Genomic DNA, 23,520 nt, shown 5'->3' with positions numbered 1-23,520 from the left:
GACATTAGTTTTTGCAATGTTTTATAAAGAAAAGTTTTACCAAAGAACTCGATTGTCGAACGGTTCTCCATTCATAAGATCGTTTTGTTGAAAAAGGTTGTAGTTTAGACTCAGTTTAGACCTTTAAAGTGACTCGCTCATGTTCTGTAAAATGCACATTTTTGTAACGAAATAAAATGAGAAAAAGAAACATAATGAGTGTTACAACTAAAACACCAAAAGCTGGAAACCTTTAACAAATGTTAATATATGCTAAAATATCGACATTGAAGACCACAATTTTCAGTTGCATTAATAACGACTTTGCTGTTGCGTGATTGGTTCATTGACATTATCACGTGATGTTATCAATGTATTGTTAAATGGTCAAAATATCAATCACTTTTGAAGAAGTTCTTGTGGCCTAGTAGTTGGGGCGTGGGTTTTCTAAAATATATAACTGTACTGGTGTGAGTTCGCACACCACTAAAACCAAAATTCTTTTTTTTATATCATGGTTTTTTTTCTGCAATTTCGATACCATGGAGTAAAATAGTTATAAAATAGGTGTTTTCAGATGTTTTACGGGGGAACTAGTAGTGTTTGGTCCAGAAATATGAGTGAGTCCGTTTAAGAGTTTGTCAACAATGTACAGACTGTCAGTTGAAATAAATCGAGTAAATACAAAAGTAAAATTATTTCTATTCCCGATGGGCCATTATTAGAACCACATAAATAATTGGCGGCTTCCGCCCTTTCGTTAAAATCGTTCAAACAGTATGATAGTTGTATTATGTTTATACGCGACAGAAATATTTCATAGATATAGTAATTAAGTTCATAAGTTTACATTATTATTTTCGTGATCATTATACAGTAAGAGTGTAAATATCATACAGTCGAGATGTGAAGTTTCTCCTTTTGGAGGACAAAACAATGATAGACACTCTTTCAGTTTTGTATGAAGATTATAAACCATGTATGAATAACAGTACGGCGTGTGTTTTTTTCAGATGTGACGGGAAATACAAACACTTCAAGAACTACGAACATAATACAATATAAACACAAGTAGAGACTAAAAATAAAACATGGAGGCAGAGAAAGTCGGGGGCTCAAATGTCATACGAGTCAAGCTGATGAAACAGAAGAAGAATGGCCTCGGGTTCCTAGTGCGGAAGCGTTCAAAGACGCCGCATGTTGTTGTGTCAGATCTCGTGTCACATGGTACGGCAGCTGAAAGCGGGCTCGTGCAAATCGGTGACGTCATCCTGAAGGTTAATGACGTCAGCTTTGAGAATCTTGAATACGAGAAGTCACTAGAGAGTTTGAAATCACTTCCGGTCAATACACCCGTGGTTCTCATACTGAAGGGGCCGGAGGGGTATACCTCTCATCTCGAAACGAGATTCTCGCCAGACGGAGTGCCCAAGACAATCCGAATCACTAAGCCTATTTTGCATAATGATGGACTTATAAGTAGGATTAAGAAGACATTTTCAACTAATTCAAATGCACGTGCATGTCGTACAAAGCAGACACAAATAAATTGTGAATGCCATAAGTCTGCGGGGGAACACGAAACGGATAATGAGCACATCCTTTTAGATGCTGGGATTTCACATGATAGCGTTGACAATTCTTATTTAACTTCAGGATTCCAAGGTCGCCCCAAAAACCCGACCGAGGCTAATGAAGCTCGAAAATTAGACGAAAATTCAATCCTATCATTAAAAAGCAAAGTAAGCAATGACGAAGGGAACCTTCCAAATGATTTGACGCATAATAATAACAGCCTAAAGAACAATGCGACGGGTGGTGAGATATCTGAGTTGAATGGAGACGGTTATAAAAGTTGTAGAGGCAATAGCGCGAAAACTGAAGGGCTCTTAATAGACGAATCAAATAACAGGACTAATGTGACAAGTTTTGTTAATGGGGAAAGTCGGGTGCAGTGCAATGATTCTAGCAGACAACGCCTTGTGGACAATAAACGATCTTCTAATATTTCAGATGACATATCGGTTTTTATTGACGAGGACCAAAGTATGAATGATAATGAAATCAAAACAATTGGAGAAACGCAGCACGCTGAACGTGGCTCAAAACTTGTACCAACGGCAACTTCAAATACCGATGTGAAAATGGTGCGACAGAACGGAAATATAACGACAGAGTCCAAGGCAGGGCCAGCCTTAAACAAACCAGTAAATGGTCATCATATCTCCGAGTGTAACAACATGAATGGCGCAGTGACATCGCTTGAGATAGCTAGTTGTCCAGGCTCCAGGCGTCCCAGCGAGGATGCAGCGAAGATCCGGAGGACGCTTGATGTTGACGTCTTGGAAAGAACGAGTTCCGCTTCCGGTAAAAACTCGCCGGTGAAGAAATTTGTCAAATTGCGCAACGTTGCCGAGGAAAGGCCGATGTGCTCCGATACCCTGCATCTTAAATCAATTGAGGTAAGAACTTTCATAAAACATAAAACAATAACCGCATGAAATGTCTACGATATGTCAAATATATAAAATTACTGCATGTATTATATGATGCGAATTTGTAGAGAAACATGCAAAGTTTTTTGTTCAATAGTGTGCCTATTTTATTTAATACAGTCGAAACCCATTGGCTCGATATTCCAGGGACCAGCCAAAATACTTCGAGCCTCGCGAATATCGCGAATATCGAGCCAAGCGGGAATGTTTACTGAATGTGTATTTTTCTTTGATACGTTAAATAAGTTAAGATATTTACCTTGTTTATCTCCGCTAGAGAAGAGTATTTATTCGACATAGTTCCTGTAACCACAAGAAATATGAGTAAAAGTGACTTAAACAACTCTTAAATAACTGAATGTCAGTTATTACAATTATAAATACCAATCAGGCATAAATTAATGTCGGTGAATATGATACAGGAATGATTTTAAAATATCTTGAAAGTATCTAAGTTATGAAAAAATCATGACACCAAATTTAAATAATTCATTCAATTTCATTAATTTCTATTTTTGCAAAAGCGCACACACCGTAACATTATATTTACTACAACATATTTGATGCAAAAACTATGTTTAATGTTTTATTTATCCCTCGCCATCTTCACTTAGACATTTAAAAAGCATTAGTTAAATCTAGACTGGGAAGAAAGTAAATGATGATTACCAGATTACGTCAGTTTTTATGATGTATTCATTTTTCAACAATTTATGAAAGTTCACTAATTATGAACTAGAATGCCAATCGATTAATAAGTAGATTTGAGTCCGTAGATTTTTTTATAAATTATGTAAAAAAATAACCTTCTGTTTACATTAATTATATTTCGAAATATACTCCGAAATACTGTAGTGCATTGTTTTAATTAATATTTTTGTAGATCAAGTAATGATAAAAGAAGTTTTACGAAAATATAAGTTGTATAACTTAATTAAATGAACAAACGAAATACAAAGTCTTAAAAAACATGCGAACCTATCATGATATATACCAATATCCAAGGATAATCAATTTGTAATAAATGTTGAAAATCAAAAGCATTCCGGAAATATACTTCGCACATTATTAATTTTACAGTTTCGAGGTGGGCGGGGGTTGCGGGCGGGGGGGGGGCGGTTAAGGTTTTTTTCTTTATGTGTCTACCGCACGCATCCTTAATTATATTTTCACGCAAAAAATACTAAAATGGTGTGTCATCTAAAATTTTAATTGCAATACGTATGTCTCACTTGGGATATAGACTTGAAATTTCAAAGGGCAGCAAACTTCTTTCTCAGTTTTTGTTGTTGAAATTCGTAAAAACGTATGAGTCTGGTCGGAACAATTGTTTGGGCACTTTAGGAGTCAAAGAAAACTGACAATACAACAACAAATCTTAATATGGCAGTAAAATTAAGTACAATGTATCCTACGATTGGCCGATTATTCTCAACTTTGTTAAAGTTAACAACGTTGTTAACGTAATCGTTGTTAACTTTCATAAAAATACTGATATTGAAGTTTAATGGATACACTTATGATCTGCAGTATTTCTGATTTTTTGGGAAACAGTGGTTTCAAATTTACTTGTTTTATCTTAATAGAATGAGCACATCATTAATAGTGTACAATTAAAAGGTCACAGCGACCTCGCGTATCACGTTGTTAACTTTTATAAGTTTTGAGCAATCGGCCCGTTGGATAGCGAATTGTAGATACGAATGTGATATTTAAAACATTTTAAGACTTGAAAGAAGCACCACAGTATTGTGACAAAGGCTGCCATACTTTTCGATGTAATTTCGATCGGCCGTTACATAACTATATATATATTTAAGTATTTTCCAAACAATAAAGCTCATGATAGCCAGCATTATGTTAAATAAAGCGTATTAAATCTTGTTTTGAATGAAGGTAGAAATGTGCGACAGCTGATGTATGAATGAATGAATAACGTATAAAGTAAGCGTTTGAAGTATTTGTATTTTCTGGTCCCTTTCGCTGTTAAGATTTTTTGGAAGAAAATCGAGAGACGTGAGGGCTTTGAAAGCTAATACAGTCCAAACTCGCTATGTTGAAGTTGTTGGGACCTACAGAAATACTTCGAGATAACGAACATTCGATATAACCGAAATACAAAAAGTTTGTAACACCACCCAACAAAATCGAAAAGGTTCGACATAACCAGAACATCGAGACAACCGAGTTCGACATAACGAGTTCCGACTTAAGTAATAGTGAAATCAACGATTTCGGAGATGTAAACTTAGGTTATTGATAAACAGCGAAAACGTTGGGTTTTTTTTGTAAAATCGACTTCACGGTCATTACGTGTGTTGTATTGCTTGTCGGTAACGGTTTTTTTATGTAAGATGTGATACGGCGCCCGTATTATCGGGGTTAACGACCATTGAAATAGAGGAAACAGATCGGTTCTGAAAATCGGTCTCATTTAATAGCGGGTTGGTCGTGGAAACGGGGTGGTTGCATGTAACGGGGTGGTCGCATGTAGGGTTTCTACTTAATTCAGAATATAATGTGTAATAGAGTTTTGAATTAAACTACAATTTATAATGATTTTAAACTTTTTCCGGAAATTCTCCGTACCAGGTAACCGTTGTAGCATTAGTAATGGTAGTAAGGCGTACATGTAGTCTTAAGCCAATTATGCCCGTGCCGGGCCTCTTGGTGTCCCTAATGTTGGTGGGTAGGGCCCGGGGCAGGTATATAATATCACGAAGGTTCATACCAGCTCAGTATTGACGTTTGACTCTGTAATAACATTGCACACATATATCATGTATAGCAGCAAGTATATAGTCGAACCCCGGTGACTCGAGCTCCCAGAGATCAGCGAAAATACCTCGAGGAGTTCGAGCCAAGCGAGTTCGAGCCAACGGGGTTAGACTGTATTGTGATTAATTACACAAAATATTTAAATTCAGTCAGCGGTATGATGCCTTAACAAACGGCATGTATAATGCAGAAAGGTAAAATCACAACTCAAACTATTTCATATAATTAATTAACAAAAATATAATAATTAAACAAAAGAGGGAGAGATTCAAAATCTGAAAATTGAAAATTATTGGTTCATCGCGTTCGTAGTAATATTTTGACGTTCAGCAGTTGTAACATAAAGCGATTATTAATACTAATGGCCTGGGTTCAAGGGCATGAACACATGTTGCAATAAACTGTTTTATACACCATTTAACGATCAAAAATAATCTGATATGCCATAAAGACCCAATAAGTTTCCGTTCAATTGATAATTAAGGAGTTCATATGAATCAAGAAATCTATTCATGAGCGGTGTCATTTGGAAATAAATGTTTTATATTCCAAACGGCGTGCGCTGAACCAGCGCGTGCAAAGTTCATGTTGAGGAAAGGATCTACGACATTAAACAGATGGAAATATCATTTTGATATGAGTTGTCCTCTCATAGCTGCAATTTCAAACACTTTCCATAGAAAAAAGGGACATAAACATTAATAGAGGTCTTAATGTCGCAATAAAAAACTTTTGTAAAAATGTAAAAAAAAAAAAAACTTTTGAGGTCATAAGGGGTCATTGGGTTGAGGTTATATTTTTAAAGTAAAATGATGTTTTTGAACTACCACAATAAATCGTAGTAAGACTTAGAAAAAATGAATCGACGATAGAGCAAGCAAGTATAATTACAAAATACTGAAGTCCGTTTAATTGAAATAACACTTAAATAGGATACCCTTCAATAAAACGAGGGCGAGACTTTTAGTGACACATATTCTTAAGACAAGACGAACATGCTGTTTATATATAACTTTCAGTCATATTTTAAGATAACTAATGTTTATGTCCGTAGTGTTTTATGAATAAATACAAATATTCAAAAACGTTTGACACAATTACAATGGAATAAATGATATACTAAAACAGACCTTAAGCATGACCTTGAGGCAATGTAAAAAACCCAGTTTCGTGTTAGCCGTGGAAGAAAGCAATACCTCTAAAAACTTAATATAACAATATGTATGTTATGAAACATGTAAGTAGTGTAACGTGTATGTTATGAAACATGTATGTAGTGTAACGTGTATGTTATGAAACATGTAAGTAGTGTAACGTGTATGTTATGAAACATGTAAGTAGTGTAACGTGTATGTTATGAAACATTAAGTAGTGTAACGTGTATGTTATGAAACATGTAAGTAGTGTACCGTGTATGTAGTGTAACGTGTATGTAGTGTAACGTGTATGTTATGGAACATGTAAGTAGTGTAACGTGTATGTTATGAAACATGTAAGTAGTGTAACGTGTATGTTATGAAACATGTAAGTAGTGTAACGTGTATGTTATGAAACATGTATGTAGTGTAACGTGTATGTAGTGTAACGTGTATGTTATGGAACATGTAAGTAGTGTAAAGTGTATGTTATGAAACATGTATGTAGTGAAACGTGTTTGTAGTGTAACATGTATTTAGTGTAACGTGTATGTAGTGTAACGTGTATGTAGTGTAACGTGTATGTAGTGTAACGTGTATGTAGTGTAACGTGTATGTAGTGTAACGTGTATGTAGTGTAATATGCATGTAGTGTAACGTGTATGTAGTGTAACGTGTATGTAGTGTAACGTGCATGTAGTGTAACGTGTATGTAGTGTAACATGTATTTAGTGTAACGTGTATGTAGTGTAACGTGTATGTAGTGTAACGTGTATGTAGTGTAACGTGTATGTAGTGTAACGTGTATGTAGTGTAACGTGTATGTAGTGTAACGTGTGTGTAGTGTAACGTGTGTGTAGTGTAACGTGTATGTAATGTAACATGTATGTAGTGTAACATGCAGTGTATCATGTATGTAGTGTAACGTGTATATAGTGTAACGTGTATGTAGTGTAACATGTAGTGTAACGTGTATGTAGTGAAACATGTAGTGTAACGGGTATGTAGTGTAACATGTAGTGTAACGTGTATGTAGTGTAACATGCAGTGTTACGTGTATGTAGTGTAACGTAACGTGTATGTAGTGTAAAGGGTGTAACATGTATGTAGTGTAACATGTATGTAGTGTAATGTGTATGTCATGTAACATGTATGTAGTGTAACATGTAGTGTAACATGTACGTAGTTTAACATGTGTGTATTGTTACATGTGTGTAATGTAACGTGTATGTATTTAACTATTTCGGTAAGGTTTCTCTTTCATGTTCAAGCCGATGCCATGCAACGCCAACTTCTGTATGGGTTCCGTGATGGACGTCGGGCTCGTGACGGGCGAGCCAAGGCCCAAGGAAGAGGTTCTCGTGCATGCCCGAGACTTTATCAACCAGTATTACCAGTCCATCAAACGGTAAGGACACAAGTTTTATAAAGTTATTTCTATGATGTTTGGAAAATTATCGAATATTTCACATCAAAATAGTTGTTTTACAAGAGGTGTCCGAAGACAAAACGCGCTTGGTTTTAAGCCAACACGACGGTGACCACAATAGATCTCCTTATTTTTCACCTAAAGTGCTTTTTGCTATAGAACTACAATGTATGCACCTTACCTTCACAAATAAGTATTTTCATTCCTGCCACACCCAATATTCCCGTATTTGAACCAACATATTTAAGGCCGGTGAGACTCTTACCGTTTAAATGTGTTTAGAGAATAACCTACATTTTCAGCCAATGATATTGCAGATAGGCAATCATTTAGTACTAGGCTTAAAGCTTCACTCTCATAGATTGCCCGTTTTGACAAAATTATCTTGGAATTAGCACATTTTTGCATAAATGTTTAGTAACCAGTGATGCAAGACTGCTGACAAAGGATCAGATCGCAGTTTTTCATATTATGTTCGATAATTGATTTTTATGGCTAAAAGGGCTCTAACGCTTTAAGGAAAATAAAATGTTTGGCAGTTTTCCAAACAATTGAGATTTGTTCAGTTGTGAGTTATTTCATATGACTTAATTGAAGGCATTGATACCAAAATAAGCAGACTTTGAGACAAAAACTTAAAACAAATGTCAAAATTATCAATCTGTGAGAATGCAGCTTTAAGAATTTCACCTTTTGTGGGTGTTGAAAGGTCCGCCTGCTCATTACGGTAATGCATAAAGTGAGTTTGACCTGTTGTGATGCTGCATTTATTATATGTAATTAGAATACAACCAACATTTTCAGCCAATGAAAATGCAGAAAGGTATTATTAAGTACAAGGCTTAATCATTAAGAATTTCAACGTTCGTGGTAGTTTAAAGGCCCACCCACTGCCGATACACACTCCCTGCGTCAAATTTTTCGTTGGCAATGGGTCAGCCAATGAGGTTGTTTTCTAAGTCAGTTAGATATCCTGAAGTAATATCTGAAGGATTAAGAATGTCTCGTTCGCTACGCGCTCTCCGCCCATTATTAATTATCAAGATTTTATTTCACGCCATCTAACTACATTTGTATAACATGAGTTTTGCCTGGTAGTGTTGATGCATCTGCAATAAATGAATTTGTTTGGAATTACAAATTAAAAACATTGCATCTGTGTTATGATATTTATATACGTTTTATTGTGTAACAAATGGCCATTAAATTAAATCAAAAGCATTTGGCTAAAATAAAACGAAAATTATTGATAATCCATGACAGTGTATCGATCACATCAAGTAAAATTATTAATTGCTCATAATATGAATACGATGTGACCTAGTCAGACAAAAGTCAATGGCGATATGTTTTCTTTGATGGCACATTAAGACTCTTATATGACTTTTCGTTATTTTTTACCAATAGTAATGTTTTGATTTCATGAAAAGACCGTTATTTGATATCATATATAGTTTATGAATAGTTAATTATTTATCAATCTACCCCAAATCGGGCGGTGCCGGGAATAATGCGTTCATTTAATAACAACTCTGCTGAATTATTTCATCAAGTATAAAAAATGATAACAAATCTTCAAGAAAAATAACCGAACTTAATGGTGGTGTGTAGGCTTATTTATACTCGCACTGGGGCTTTGCCCATTCGGCTTAATAACTTTACTTAATAAAAAACATCGACTATATATCTACCAACATACAAACGAGTAGGGATTTCATAGTTCTACATTTTAATTTTAAGATCAAAGGGACGAACGAAATAATTAATACCTTAGTTGCAATTTTCTTACTAGTTTGATGTTACACCTACATGGTCGGCCAGTCGGAACCATTTTATTGTTCCTGATATAACATCATTGTTTGCGGAACTTTCTCATCAAAAGGGCGGATTAACATTGCTGGCGATTTTAATTTCTTGAAACAGAACGATAATCCAAGGATTGTGTAGCTTCAGCCGGTACTTGTATTTACGTAATCTATTTGTAAATAATTATCTTTTAGACTAGGATAGAATTGTTATTGTATCTTAGTGCGGATTAATACTGTTAAATGCCCCAACGAAATCCGGTCAGTAATTATTTGTTCAAACATTCACCATAAAACAAACAGTTTTGAATGCTTCGAATTTTATTTTATTTGCTAATAGCGTAAGAAAATGGCCAAGGAAATGCCGCATAGCACACTCCCCATGTGAAGACAAACAAGTATGTAACAGCATCGGCAGACTTCAACCTTTAGGAAATCATGTTTTCCAAGCAAAGTTAAATACAATTTAAATGCCAAGCCCTGATGCTTCTACTATTGCTCCCAAAAGCGTACTTACTTCCGAGCGGTTTCAGATAAAAGAACGTTTTCATCAGGGTTCATTTTTTAAGAGTAATTGAAGTACGAAGGCCGGACCAAAACGTTAACCAAATAAACTAGATGGATGTATGCTAGTACTAGTTTTAGTCGAAGTTAAAGGAAGACCTCGATCACACACAAACACACGCACTTTCATACGCATTATATATCAGGGGTGTTTAAACGTCCGCCTACTGCCACCCATCCGATACTCAATCCCTGCGTCAGATTTTGCGTTTCAGCCAATGAGGTTGTATTCTAAGTCAGTTAGATAACCTTCATTAAAATCTTAATTATTAAAAAGGGCTCGATCGCTACGCTCAATCCGCCCATTCTTAATCATTAAGATTTAATTTCATGTCATCTAACTATTACATAACCAACTTAATAAAATCAATTAATAATTAAATGGGAAAATTGGCGTTTGCAATCGGTTTAATGGACTTGTCGGTTGTCGGAGCTCTCCTAAATGATTGAATGCGAATCTCTCTGGCAATCCTATTGGCGTAGGCATGGGCCTAAACTCTAAGGAATATAAACAGGCTTAAATTTGAATAATACTCCATTCCACAGAGGACTGGGATACAGTCAATTAAGCTATGATTTGGCGTCAAATTCTTAGGACATTTCAATTAAGTTCATTAAATATTAAAACAAAAAACATCATATAAGAGCAGTTTAACACCTAGTACATACGCCAATGTCCCCGTCAGAAGAATCGTTGGGATTTAGAAAGCTAGTTTGAGCTGTCAACTAAAAGACATTTAGCAATTAGTTTGTTATTTAGAAGTTTGCATTTTTGCGCTAGCTGTTATAGAGACCGTTCGTGTTGAACACTTAGACAATCGCTATTTTCAGTTTTGAAACCCTTTTCATCATATGACTCTTTAAAAATAAAAATAAAAATATCAGGCGTAAATGCAACTTAATATATTACATGAAATTTGTTATTCCAGCTATGAACTTACGGTTATAATATAAATATTTACATTGAACATTTTCACAAATTATGTATAAGGTCAACAAGTTTGATAGCTCTAGCGCAATCAGATACTTTCTTTCCAAATTCATTTTGATACTATATACGAAAAAATTCACATAAGGATCGATAACTGAATTGAAGTGTTTGATTTAAGGACGAAATTGATAAACTAACAGAAACGTCCACTTCAATAGCACCTCTGATTACGGGTAATAAATTCATAACAGACACTATTAATATTTACATACTTGTATTTTGATAATTGTTATACGATAGTAAACTGAATTGTGAACTAGAGATTTCAACAATTTATGGTTTGAACTTTCGATCTTTCGACCTTAGCTCTACAAGTATGAACGGTAGGGCTGGGACAGCCGATGATTATAAGAGAATGTTTTTTTATAAATATCGATATTTACGACTACCCCGTAGGTGCATAAAACTGAACGTTGGCTTAATGGTATGCAATATAGACGTTAAACTATATTTATTGATAATTAATTCAATAATTCGATCTATTACATTTGTTAGTGCACCACGAACAGGTCACACTTGGGTTACGAGTGGTTCTTGTATCACAGTTTTCGTTATTTTCGGGACCAACTGCGTGAACATTATTTTTCTACTTTCAGTGTCGAATGGGGTTATTTGATGCAAACTTTAAAATATTCACGTAAATGTACAAACGATTTTTTTCTAAATGATATATGTATAATTAATATTATTGATCACGTGACATGACACGTATTTCTATGCAAATTGATAAATATTTTAGTATACTATACAAGTGAAAGGAAACAAACCCATGAAGTTAGTAAGCGTATACCGTTATGGGACACTAAATGCAGTACATTAAACACACCATTAATGCATACATAACAGCTACAAAGACACCATGCGAGGCTGGAATGGTATTAAGCACACCCAACAAGGATAATGTTCATCAAATACGCAAAATTGATTCCCTATATGTTTCTGTTACTTATAAGCGTCAAATATGAACTGTTGATACCTGGTATGTGATCGTTACGGTTGATATCGGGTATATGCACTGTTGATACCTGGTGTGTGATCGTTACGGTTGATATCGGGTGTATAAACTGTTAATATCGGGTGCAAGAACTGATGATATCAGTAGTATGTACTGTTGATATCGGTTGTATGGGCTCTGGATATCGGGTGAATGAACATAACTGTTTATATCGGGTGTACGAACTGTTGACATCAGTAGTATGTACTGTTGATATCGGGTGTATGGGCTTTTGATATCGAGTGAAATAACATAACTGTTTATATCGGGTGTACGAACTGTTGGCATCATGCAAATGCACTGTTGATATCGGGTATATGAACTATTTATATTGGGGGCATGAACTGTTCATATCAGGAGTATTAACGGTTGATATAGGGTGTATGCACTGTTGATATCACGAGTTCGAGCGGTTGATATTGGGTGTATGATGGAGTATGAACTCGGTTTTATGATAATTTTGATATCAGGAGTATGAACTGTTGATAACGGGGGTATGAACTGTTGATAACGGGTGTATGGGCTGTTGATAACGGGTGTATGGACTGTTCATATCGGGTGTATGTACTGTTGATAACGGGTGTATGGGCTGTTGATAACGGGTGTATGGACTGTTCATATCGGGTGTATGTACTGTTGATAACGGGTGTATGAACTGTTGATAATGGGTGTATGGGCTGTTGATAACGGGTGTATGTACTGTTGATAACGCTTGTATGAACTGTTGATAACGGGTGTATGGACTATTGATAACGGGGGTATGAACTGTTGATAACGGGTGTATGGACTGTTGATATAGGGTGCATGTACTGTTGATAACGGTTGTATGAACTGTTGATAACGGGTGTATGGACTGTTGATAACGGTGCTATGAACTGTTGATAACGGGTGTATGGACTGTTGATATAGGGTGTATGGACTGTTGATAATGGGTGTATGGGCTGTTGATAACGGGTGTATGGGCTGTTGATAACGGGTGTATGGGCTGTTGATAACGGGTGTATGGACTGTTGATAATGGGTATATGGACTGTTGATAACGGGTGTATGGACTGTTGATAACGGGTATATGGACTGTTGATAACGGGTATATGGACTGTTGATAATGGGTATATGGACTGTTGATAACGGGTGTATGGACTGTTGATAACGGGTATATGGACTGTTGATAATGGGTATATGGACTGTTGATAACGGGTGTATGGACTGTTGATAACGGGTATATGGACTGTTGATAACGGGTGTATGGACTGTTGATAACGGGTGTATGGGCTGTTGATAACGGGTGTATGGACTGTTGATAACGGGTATATGGACTGTTGATAACGGGTGTATGGACTGTTGATAACGGGTATATGGACTGTTGATAACGGGTATATGGACTGTTGATAACGGGTGTATGGGCTGTTGATAACGGGTGTATGGACTGTTGATAATGGGTATATGGACTGTTGATAACGGGTGTATGGACTGTTGATAACGGGTATATGGACTGTTGATAACGGGTGTATGGACTGTTGATAACGGGTATATGGACTGTTGATAACGGGTGTATGGACTGTTGATAATGGGTATATGGACTGTTGATAACGGGTGTATGGACTGTTGATAACGGGTATATGGACTGTTGATAACGGGTGTATGGACTGTTGATAACGGATCTATGAACTGTTGATGACGGGTGTATGGGCTGTTGATAACGGGTGTATGGGCTGTTGATAACGGGTGTATGGACTGTTGATAACGGGTGTATGGACTGTTGATATCGGGTATATGGACTGTTGCTAACGGGTGTATGGACTGTTGATATCGGGTATATGGACTGTTGCTAACGGGTGTATGGACTGTTGATAACGGGTGTATGGGCTGTTGATATCGGGTATATGGACTGTTGCTAACGGGTGTATGGACTGTTGATATCGGGTATATGGACTGTTGCTAACGGGTGTATGGACTGTTGATAACGGGTGTATGGACTGTTGATATCGGGTATATGGACTGTTGCTAACGGGTGTATGGACTGTTGATATCGGGTATATGGACTGTTGCTAACGGGTGTATGGACTGTTGATAACGGGTGTATGGGCTGTTGATAACGGGTGTATGGACTGTTGATAACGGGTGTATGGACTGTTGATAACGGGTGTATGGGCTGTTGATAACGGGTGTATGGACTGTTGATAACGGGTATATGGACTGTTGATAACGGGTGTATGGACTGTTGATAACGGATGTATGAACTGTTGATGACGGGTGTATGGGCTGTTGATAACGGGTGTATGGACTGTTGATAACGGGTATATGAACTGTTGATAACGGGTGTATGGGCTGTTGATAACGGATGTATGAACTGTTGATGACGGGTGTATGGACTGTTGATAACGGGTGTATGGACTGTTGATGACGGGTATATGAACTGTTGATGACGGGTGTATGGACTGTTGCTAACGGGTGTATGAACTGTTGATGACGGGTATATGGACTGTTGATAACGGGTGTATGGACTGTTGATAACGGATGTATGAACTGTTGATGACGGGTGTATGGGCTGTTGATAACGGATGTATGGACTGTTGATGACGGGTGTATGGGCTGTTGATAACGGGTGTATGGACTGTTGATGACGGGTGTATGGGCTGTTGATAACGGGTGTATGGGCTGTTGATATCGGGTATATGGACTGTTGATAACGGGTGTATGGACTGTTGATAACGGGTATATGGACTGTTGATAACGGGTATATGGACTGTTGATAATGGGTATATGGACTGTTGATAACGGGTGTATGGACTGTTGATAACGGATGTATGAACTGTTGATGACGGGTGTATGGGCTGTTGATAACGGATGTATGAACTGTTGATGACGGGTGTATGGGCTGTTGATAACGGGTGTATGGACTGTTGATGACGGGTGTATGGGCTGTTGATAACGGGTGTATGGGCTGTTGATATCGGGTATATGGACTGTTGATAACGGGTGTATGGACTGTTGATAACGGGTATATGGACTGTTGATAACGGGTATATGGACTGTTGATAATGGGTATATGGACTGTTGATAACGGGTGTATGGACTGTTGATAACGGATCTATGAACTGTTGATGACGGGTGTATGGGCTGTTGATAACGGGTGTATTGACGGTTGATATATTGTGTATGTAATGTTGATAACGGGTGTATGTACTGTAGATTACGGGTGTATGAACTGTTGATAATGGTTGTATGGGCTGTTGATACTTTTGATAATGGGTGTATGGGCTGTTGATAACGGGTGTATGAACTGTTGATAACGGGTGTATGGACTGTTGATTACGGGTGTATGTACAGTTTATAACGGGTGTATGAATTGTTGATACCGGGTGAGTTAACTGCTGATATCCGGTGTATGAACTTTTGATATGGGTGTGTGAACATTACTGTTGATATCGGGTATATGAACTGTTGATATCGGATGTGTGGACATTGCCGTTTATATTGGGTGTGTTAACTATTCGGAACTCCTTTCACCTGTCCGCGAAACGTCTCTGACATTTCCATCGAACATCATTTTGGATAAACGCGCGAAATACCGTACTTTTATATTACATCTGGGCTGGTATTCAATATTGGTCTTAACTGGATATAAGAACGATGTAGCTAATCGGATAACTTGTTATTAATGACTGACCAAACGAGTGAATGAAGTCAATGCTGTATGACCGTAACATTGACTTAAGTTGAATATTGAGTTACAACACAGTGGAGTCGTGGCACATTATTTTCTATCGTATTCACGTGAATTACTTAGAAAGGATAATATATCAACAATATTTGAAATTCTTTCTCGTCAATATGTCATGTTTTCTCGATTTTTGTTATTCATTTATAGTGCCATTTTACTGCTTCTATAGTTCGTAATAAAAGCTTCATTTGTGTGTGAAAATAACCTTAAAAGAACACTTATGGTGATATTTTATTAAAGTTCGATAAATTTACAACACCTGGTCTAACATAGAAGTGTTCTTTAAAAAATAAAAGATTTTCGAACAGTTTTAACTTTTAGAGCTAGCGTCTGTTAACCGTAAAAAATGTTCGAAATACGTTTATGAAGGAAAGAAGAAAGTGTGCCACAAAGTACGTCGTCTCAAAATACTGCCTTTCGCTTATAATCCTCTCAACGAATCTAAGTCAAATTCATACCTGTATAAAGTTGACACCCGTGTTTCCATCTATCAGACTTAACTCCTACGAACAACTAACCATTCGCCGTCTATCCGTATACTTTTCAGGTCGAACACTCCAGCACACACGAACCGCTGGACGGAAGTGGAGAAGGCTGTGTTAACGTCGGGAACGTACGAACTTACCACGGCAGAACTGACGTTCGGCGCCAAAACGGCGTGGAGGAACGCACCTCGGTGTATCGGTCGGATACAGTGGTCCAAATTACAGGTGATGAAAGACGAATCATAGCATATTTCATGATGTTAAAGGCTATGATGCCATTTACGTAGGCCTTTGACGGCAAGTCATGGTCGATAGTGAGAGAATTACAGAACGGAAAGTACGTTAACACATTAAAACGAACAAATATATACAAAAATCAAACATTTAAACGAATCTATTTATATTATTTTTTTAAAAATGGCGTTTTTCCCTTGCAGGTTTTCGACGCCCGCCATATCACCACTGCTCGTGGAATGTTTGAGGCCATCTGTAACCACATCAAGTATGGAACAAACAAAGGAAATATCAGGTATTTAAAGGTTTTGGAACATGTCAGTCATTTTCTGGTTGATTTGATTGGTATGGTTTAGATATATTGTTATTTAACCAAACACAATCAATATGCTTTTTTTTTGTTAAGTGTTCGAAATTTTTATTCATGTACCGCATTTTAGTATACAGTCGAATGTCGTCGAACTGTTATCTCGATGTTCCGGTTATTTCGACCATTTCTTTTTAGGTTTAGTTAGACATGTTTTGTGGTTCGGTTGTATGGAATGTTCATTATCTCGAAGAATTTTCTGAGGTACCAATAAATTCGCGACAGCGAGTTTTCACTGTAAATGTTTGTCAGTCGATGCGTAACAATATATCTACAATATACACTGCAGCTTGGCCAAAAATCTATACATGAAATAACGACGCATCCCCATTTCTCTCCGACAGGTCGGCCATCACCGTGTTCCCGCCACGGACGGACGGGAAGCACGACTTCCGGGTTTGGAACCAGCAGTTTATCCGCTACGCCGGGTATAAGCAGGAGGACGGAAGTGTGGTTGGCGATCCCTCAAATGTTGAGCTTACACAGGTATGTGACTCTGATACAAGGGGAAAACAAGTGCTTGTGGTATGATGGGCCTTATTAAGACCAAGTCACAGATGAACCACGACCGATCGCCAACATCCGACAACCACTGGTCGCCAGTTGGTTATTAGGCCAGTTGGTTAACAGATGTCGTAAAAGGTTGTTGGCAGTCGGTAAAAAGTCGGCAATTGGTTTCAGCATTATAGTCGGCTATAAGTTTTGCTGTTTTATCTAAAAGTAAATGCCTTTTTTGTCCAGGGGTAGGCAAAATTGATCGCTGCATTTTATGGCTGCAAGAATTCTTCGATCCACACATGTGTTACAGTGGCCCCAATAAATACAGATACATTTAAATTTATCTTTCTTTGCTTTAATTTTTAAATGTTTCTTTCCATCTACAGGTGTGTCAGAAGCTGGGTTGGAAGGGCAAGGGGACGCGGTTTGACGTACTTCCGCTCGTCCTGCAGGCTAACGGCCATGACCCCGAGTTGTTCGAGATTCCCCCGGAACTCATCCTCGAGGTCCATTTCAAACATCCTAAGTACGTTGATGAAGTCAGAATGGTGACGTCTTGTTGTGTTATTTTGTCTGTGCTTGTAATTAATAGTGAATGGAAAACGTATGAGAACTGATTTATAATCATTGTTATATATATTGGCATGTCCTTGTATTTTTTTTCGATAAACGATACAAAGAATGGGCAGGGATAAGTGTAATTTAAAAATGGAAAAAAAAACATGGTGCCAGTTTGCGTTGGGTGCAGGTGCGGATCCGGGAAACCACGTTAGAAGGGGGCGTAACCTTGCGCCCTTCCCTCAGAACCGAAAATTGTTTGGCTTAAACTTTAAAAAGAGTAAAGAGGGGTTGGGGAACAATTTCTAGCACGAAATGGTGCGTTTTGGGCGTTTTAAATCACTTGTTTTCTCCTTTATTGAAATCAAATAAACTTGTGCGACTTTAGTAAAGGGGGTGGAGGCGGATCCCTGGATCCGCTAGTGACGTGTCACGTGTTAAGTCTGCCAACGTGGTGTTTTCTTTCTGAAATAGAAACGTTTACATTGTGTGATTGAACACCCTCTATGATCGTGTTGCAGGTTCCCTTGGTTCGCGGACATGGGCCTGAGGTGGTACGCACTTCCGGCTGTCTCCAGTATGGTGTTTGACTGCGGTGGTCTACTCTTCGTCGCGGCCCCTTTTAATGGCTGGTTCATGGGGACGGAAATTGGGGCCAGGGATCTGTGTGACCCTTTCAGATATAATTTACTCGAGGTACGCTTCTCGTTTGTTTTGTGTGTGGGTGGGGGGGGGGGGGGGGTCTTTAAGACTACATGGTAGAATGATTGAATGTTCGAGGTCTATTTTCCTAATAACATTTCAAAAGAAAACTGCACGACTTATTGCGGTGTTTTCATTCAATTTAAACCAGAGACATATTGATTTAACATTTAACGTTGTTGTTTTTTTCGGAGTTTCAACTGTCCTGTAAGACAAACACAAGTACATGAGCAACGCAGGGTAAAAGTAGCCCACAGAATAACCGACCAGATATGTATCCCCAATATGAATCAGAATCAGAATGAAATTTTATTCAAACATTTAGTATTATATATACTTAAACAAATGTGATGATGATGATGATGATGATGATGATGATGATGATGATGATGATGATGATGATGATGATGATGATGATTATGTTGATTATGATGATGATGATGATGATGATGATGATGATGATGATGATGATGATGGTGATGATGATGATGATGATGATGATGATGATGATGATGATAATTAAAATAATCATTTGAGAAATGGAGGGTATTATATTAGTATTTCAAAGTACATCAAAACATATTCAAAAATTATTCATGTGTGATTTTGATACAAGTTATGCCTTCCAAATTATTATTTCCCCAACAACACAAGGTCACACCCTCGCGTAACAACAACACAAGGTCACACCCTCGCGTAACAACACAAGGTCACACCCTCGCGTCACAACACAAGGTCACACCCTCGCGTCACAACACAAGGTCACACCCTCGCGTAACAACGTCCCAAAAAGAGTTGTGAACGAATGTTGTGGAAACTTGTTTCAAACTCGTTGTAAAGAAAATAAGTTAACATTACTTCGTATTTCCCTTCAACAGGATATCGCCAAACGCATCGGGTTTGACACCCGGAAGTCGTCCTCGCTGTGGAAAGACCGGACATTGGTCGAGGTGAACGTCGCCGTCCTACACAGCTTCCAGGTACGTAGTGGCAGTAACGCAGATTTGATATATTAGTATGTTTTGGAAAAAAAGGAAATTACAGTCGAAACCCGTTGGCTCGAACTCCCAGGGACCGGCGAAAATACCTCGAGCCTCGGGAAATTCGAGCCAAGCGCGAATGCTTACATTTAGTAGAGAGTATTCGGTCCTTTACATCCAGTTCGACCCAGCGAGGAAATCGAGCCAAACGAGTTCGAGCCAACGGGGTTTGATTGTAGTTCAATTGCATGTAATATTATTGAGTACATACACGTTTTCCATTTGTTTAGTTTAAAGCTGCTATCTCACAATTAAAATATTTTGACAACTTTGAGCCAATTTTTGCGTAAATGTTTGGAACAAGTGAAGAAGGCTGACTAAATATGAGATCGCAGTTTTTCATTTTTGAGGTCGTAAATGGATGTTTTAAGAAAAACATTATTGAGTTTTCGGGGTTTTTTAACTAATGAGATATATTCTATTGTGAGTTATCTTATATGATTGTTTTTAATGTATTGGTGCAAAAATGATGCAAAATCAGCTGTTTGTGAGACAAAAACTGTCAAAACTCCCAATTGTAGCTTTAATCAGTATAATCGGAGTATTTATTGCCAATAATAATACATCAATCATAAGCATTGAAACAGATAAATAACGTCAATATATAGTAAATTCAAATATGATAACGAGCAATGTTAACAGATGTTCCCTGTTTTGTTATTCCTTTTCAATAATAATGAAACAAAAAACAAGACCAAAGTATAAACACGGCTGTCACGCACAAAAAAAACATGTTTAAATAAATATGTCACTTTACAAGTACCAAATATGTCACTTTACAATTACCAAATATGTCACTTTACAAGTATCAAATATGTCACTTTACAAGTACCAAATATGCCACTTTACAAGTACCAAATAGGTCAATTTAGAAGTACCAAATGACGAACTTTCTTAGGGCGTTTTTGTTTTTAATAAACTGATTTTGGTTTTATATCGGTTTCATGAATTGTGTATTTGTTTTAACAGTTTCAAATTCATTGAAAAACAGTGTTATCGTTTGTATCGTTTACGAAAACTTAAAATATTAATTGAAACTTTCGAGACCTCCTCCGAGGGCAGCTTCGTCTATTCGTTCCATCCTAAAACTTGTTTACTTTAAAAAACGACATGTCGGACAGACATCCAACACGTGTGTTGAAACACCATTTTATATTAACAGCCAATAGACCATATGCAGAATCATTGTTTGGGATTTTTTTTATAAATAATGGCTACAGGAAAAGGCTCCACCATCATGTTGAAACTGTACACAAAATCATGCGTGTGTTACTTCAAGTGAAACTTTCTCAACAGGTTTCGAAGTCGCCGAAACCCTTTAAAGCAAAACTAAAACAAATTTGATATCAACAAAACCGCCAATTAAGTGATTGTTGAATGAATCCATGCATGCCCCCTTTGGTCGATTTATGCATTATGATGAATCATATTCCTGCAACTGAACTTATAACTCTGTTTCATTTTTACATTTTATCTAATTAAATGGTTCAACCGCTTGTGCAGCTTTTATATACTTATAATTGTATGGGTCCATTTTTCCTATATTAGAACTTTAATGGCAAAATTCCTTGCAACTTTAATTACAGACGCGACATCAAAGGCCATATTGTCATATGTCCAAGGCATTAGAAATTAATATATATAGTTTGTTGAACATATATCTGAAATAATTTAACACAAAACGTAGACATTTCGGCTCTGAATTATAAATCCTGTGGTTAAGGCGCCCACCTTAATACTTCTGGAATTACCAACAACCTTTACATGAAATTAGAAACAACCAACAAAAAAGGTTATTTTCAAATTATGTTCGAAATAAATTATAATGTGAAATGTTATTGTTATGAGTTATGAAACATTGAATGGTGGAAAGTATGTTTGGTAATCCGAATATCAAACGTGCGTCTGGTAATGTGGCTCCGAGGCCTGGCTAGAAGATTCTTGGCTAATCAAGGAAGTGGTTGAATAAATGTTGCACCTCGTTTGAGAACAATCCACGGGTAAAGGTAGCGAGAAAATCTCTCTATCATATCCATTCCTTAGATATGTGTTAAATTGGAACCGGTCAAATTATATATAAAACAATGAAAGTACACAATGCGCAAGAGGCGTCTTCTTTTCTGAAGTCATTGTCGGTATATTTGTTGATATGATGGTTGAAACTCGATTAATTTACCTTTCCAGTGTTGTTACAATTCATATTTTAAAATTTTAAGGTCATTGTGTGTTTTGCCATTTCGTGGATATAAAAAACACTATTCTGGTAATTTGCATGGATAATCTGTGTCGTCTGTTTATTTCAATCGATTGGTTTTCCTTAAAGCTGCACTCTCACAGATTGACCATTTTAACAACTTTTTTTTTATTTTTTGTCTTGGAACGTGCAAATTTTTGCGTAAAGATCTGCAATGATATAAGATTGCTGACAAAGAATCAGATCGTAGATTTTCATATTTCCGTTCGAAAATTATTGTTTATAAAACATCATTTACGTACTTAAATATCAAAATCTGCGAACTGATATTTTGTCAGCAGTCTTATATCACTGGTTTCAATGGATTTTCGCAAAAATTCGCTCGTTCAAAGACAAAAATAAAAAAGTTGTCAAAACGTTCAATCTGTGAGAGTGCAGCTTTAAAGTCGTTGAAGTCCCATTCATTAAAAAAAACATTATGATGATACCAATGGTAGGATCCTGTTAAAAGGGACTTACGGGTTTCTTTAGATAAATAACAAAATATAAAAAAAAGAAAAAAAAGGTACCAGTTCGCCATTTGCTTTATACTTCGGTGTTTACTGTCTTGCAGTCTCAAGGCGTGACAATCACAGATCATCACGCGGCCTCCGACTCCTTCATGAAGCACCTGGACAACGAGCAGAAACTGCGCGGCGGATGTCCGGCAGACTGGGTATGGATCGTGCCGCCCATGAGTGGGTCGCTACTTCCCGTGTTTCACCAGGAGATGTTGGCCTATAAGCTTAAGCCTAGCTATGAGTACCAGGTGGGTAACGTTATTTTAATAAACACGACGTTGTTTCACTTTAAGATGCACTCATACTCCCAAATAAGATGTACCACAATCGATACAGCTGTTTTAATTTACTGAAAATGATAAATAAATTTCCAAAATAATTATTCATATGTAGAATAACGTGTTTATTTTGTAATAAAAGTGCAGAAAACAAAGTATTTCTACCTAATGAGGTGAAAGTTGATCACTGTCATTTAATATTTTTTTGCGTTTTCAGCTACGAAATACACGGTTACAATCTTGTTATCAGTATTTAATACTTTCCATAAAACATGATATAGTAAGAAGTGATAGGTTTATCACTCAAAATGTTTGTTTGTTATGTGTATGTATCGGTTTTAAATACGAGTGTCACTTTAACCGCCCATGTTGTTTGTCTCATGTTTAGAGCAGTAGGACAAGCGAGCAATAGACCAAAAAGCGCTAGCGCGCTTCATGGAATTTGTTCGCGTGCCCTACTGCGTTCATACAGCATAAAGGATAAGCATACTTTAAAGTATCCCATATCATGCTTTGATTCAGACGGACGCTTGGAAGACGCACGTGTGGAAGAAAGACAAGGAACGGACGCGCTCTTCAACCGATCGGCCGCGGAGGAAGATCGGCTTCCGGGAACTTGCCAGGTATTACTGCTGTTTTTATCTGGCTGCCGGAAACGCGAAAGAGCTAAAATGAGATTACTGTCTGCTAAAAAATATTTGTTTATTGGT

At 37.2% G+C, this 23,520-nt stretch overlaps 1 protein-coding gene across 1 annotated transcript in view; it reads left to right on the top strand.

The window, feature by feature from the left end:
• LOC128231875 (nitric oxide synthase, brain-like) overlaps positions 1-23,520 on the top strand; it is a 58,638-nt gene that overhangs the window by 13,420 nt on the left and 21,698 nt on the right. The window contains exons 2-11 of the mRNA XM_052945124.1: positions 993-2,441; positions 7,660-7,796; positions 16,442-16,604; positions 16,817-16,908; positions 17,325-17,466; positions 17,865-18,004; positions 18,558-18,732; positions 19,617-19,718; positions 22,586-22,780; positions 23,333-23,433. Coding sequence (XP_052801084.1) covers positions 1,071-2,441; positions 7,660-7,796; positions 16,442-16,604; positions 16,817-16,908; positions 17,325-17,466; positions 17,865-18,004; positions 18,558-18,732; positions 19,617-19,718; positions 22,586-22,780; positions 23,333-23,433 — 2,618 coding nt within the window. The 5' untranslated portion in view covers positions 993-1,070. The remainder of the gene's footprint in view (positions 1-992; positions 2,442-7,659; positions 7,797-16,441; positions 16,605-16,816; positions 16,909-17,324; positions 17,467-17,864; positions 18,005-18,557; positions 18,733-19,616; positions 19,719-22,585; positions 22,781-23,332; positions 23,434-23,520) is intronic.

This window comes from Mya arenaria, chromosome 4 (assembly GCF_026914265.1).
Source record: "Mya arenaria isolate MELC-2E11 chromosome 4, ASM2691426v1".
Taxonomy (NCBI): domain Eukaryota; kingdom Metazoa; phylum Mollusca; class Bivalvia; order Myida; family Myidae; genus Mya; species Mya arenaria.
Note: the sequence above shows the minus strand (reverse complement) of the source record. Positions and strands in the feature narration are given on the sequence as shown.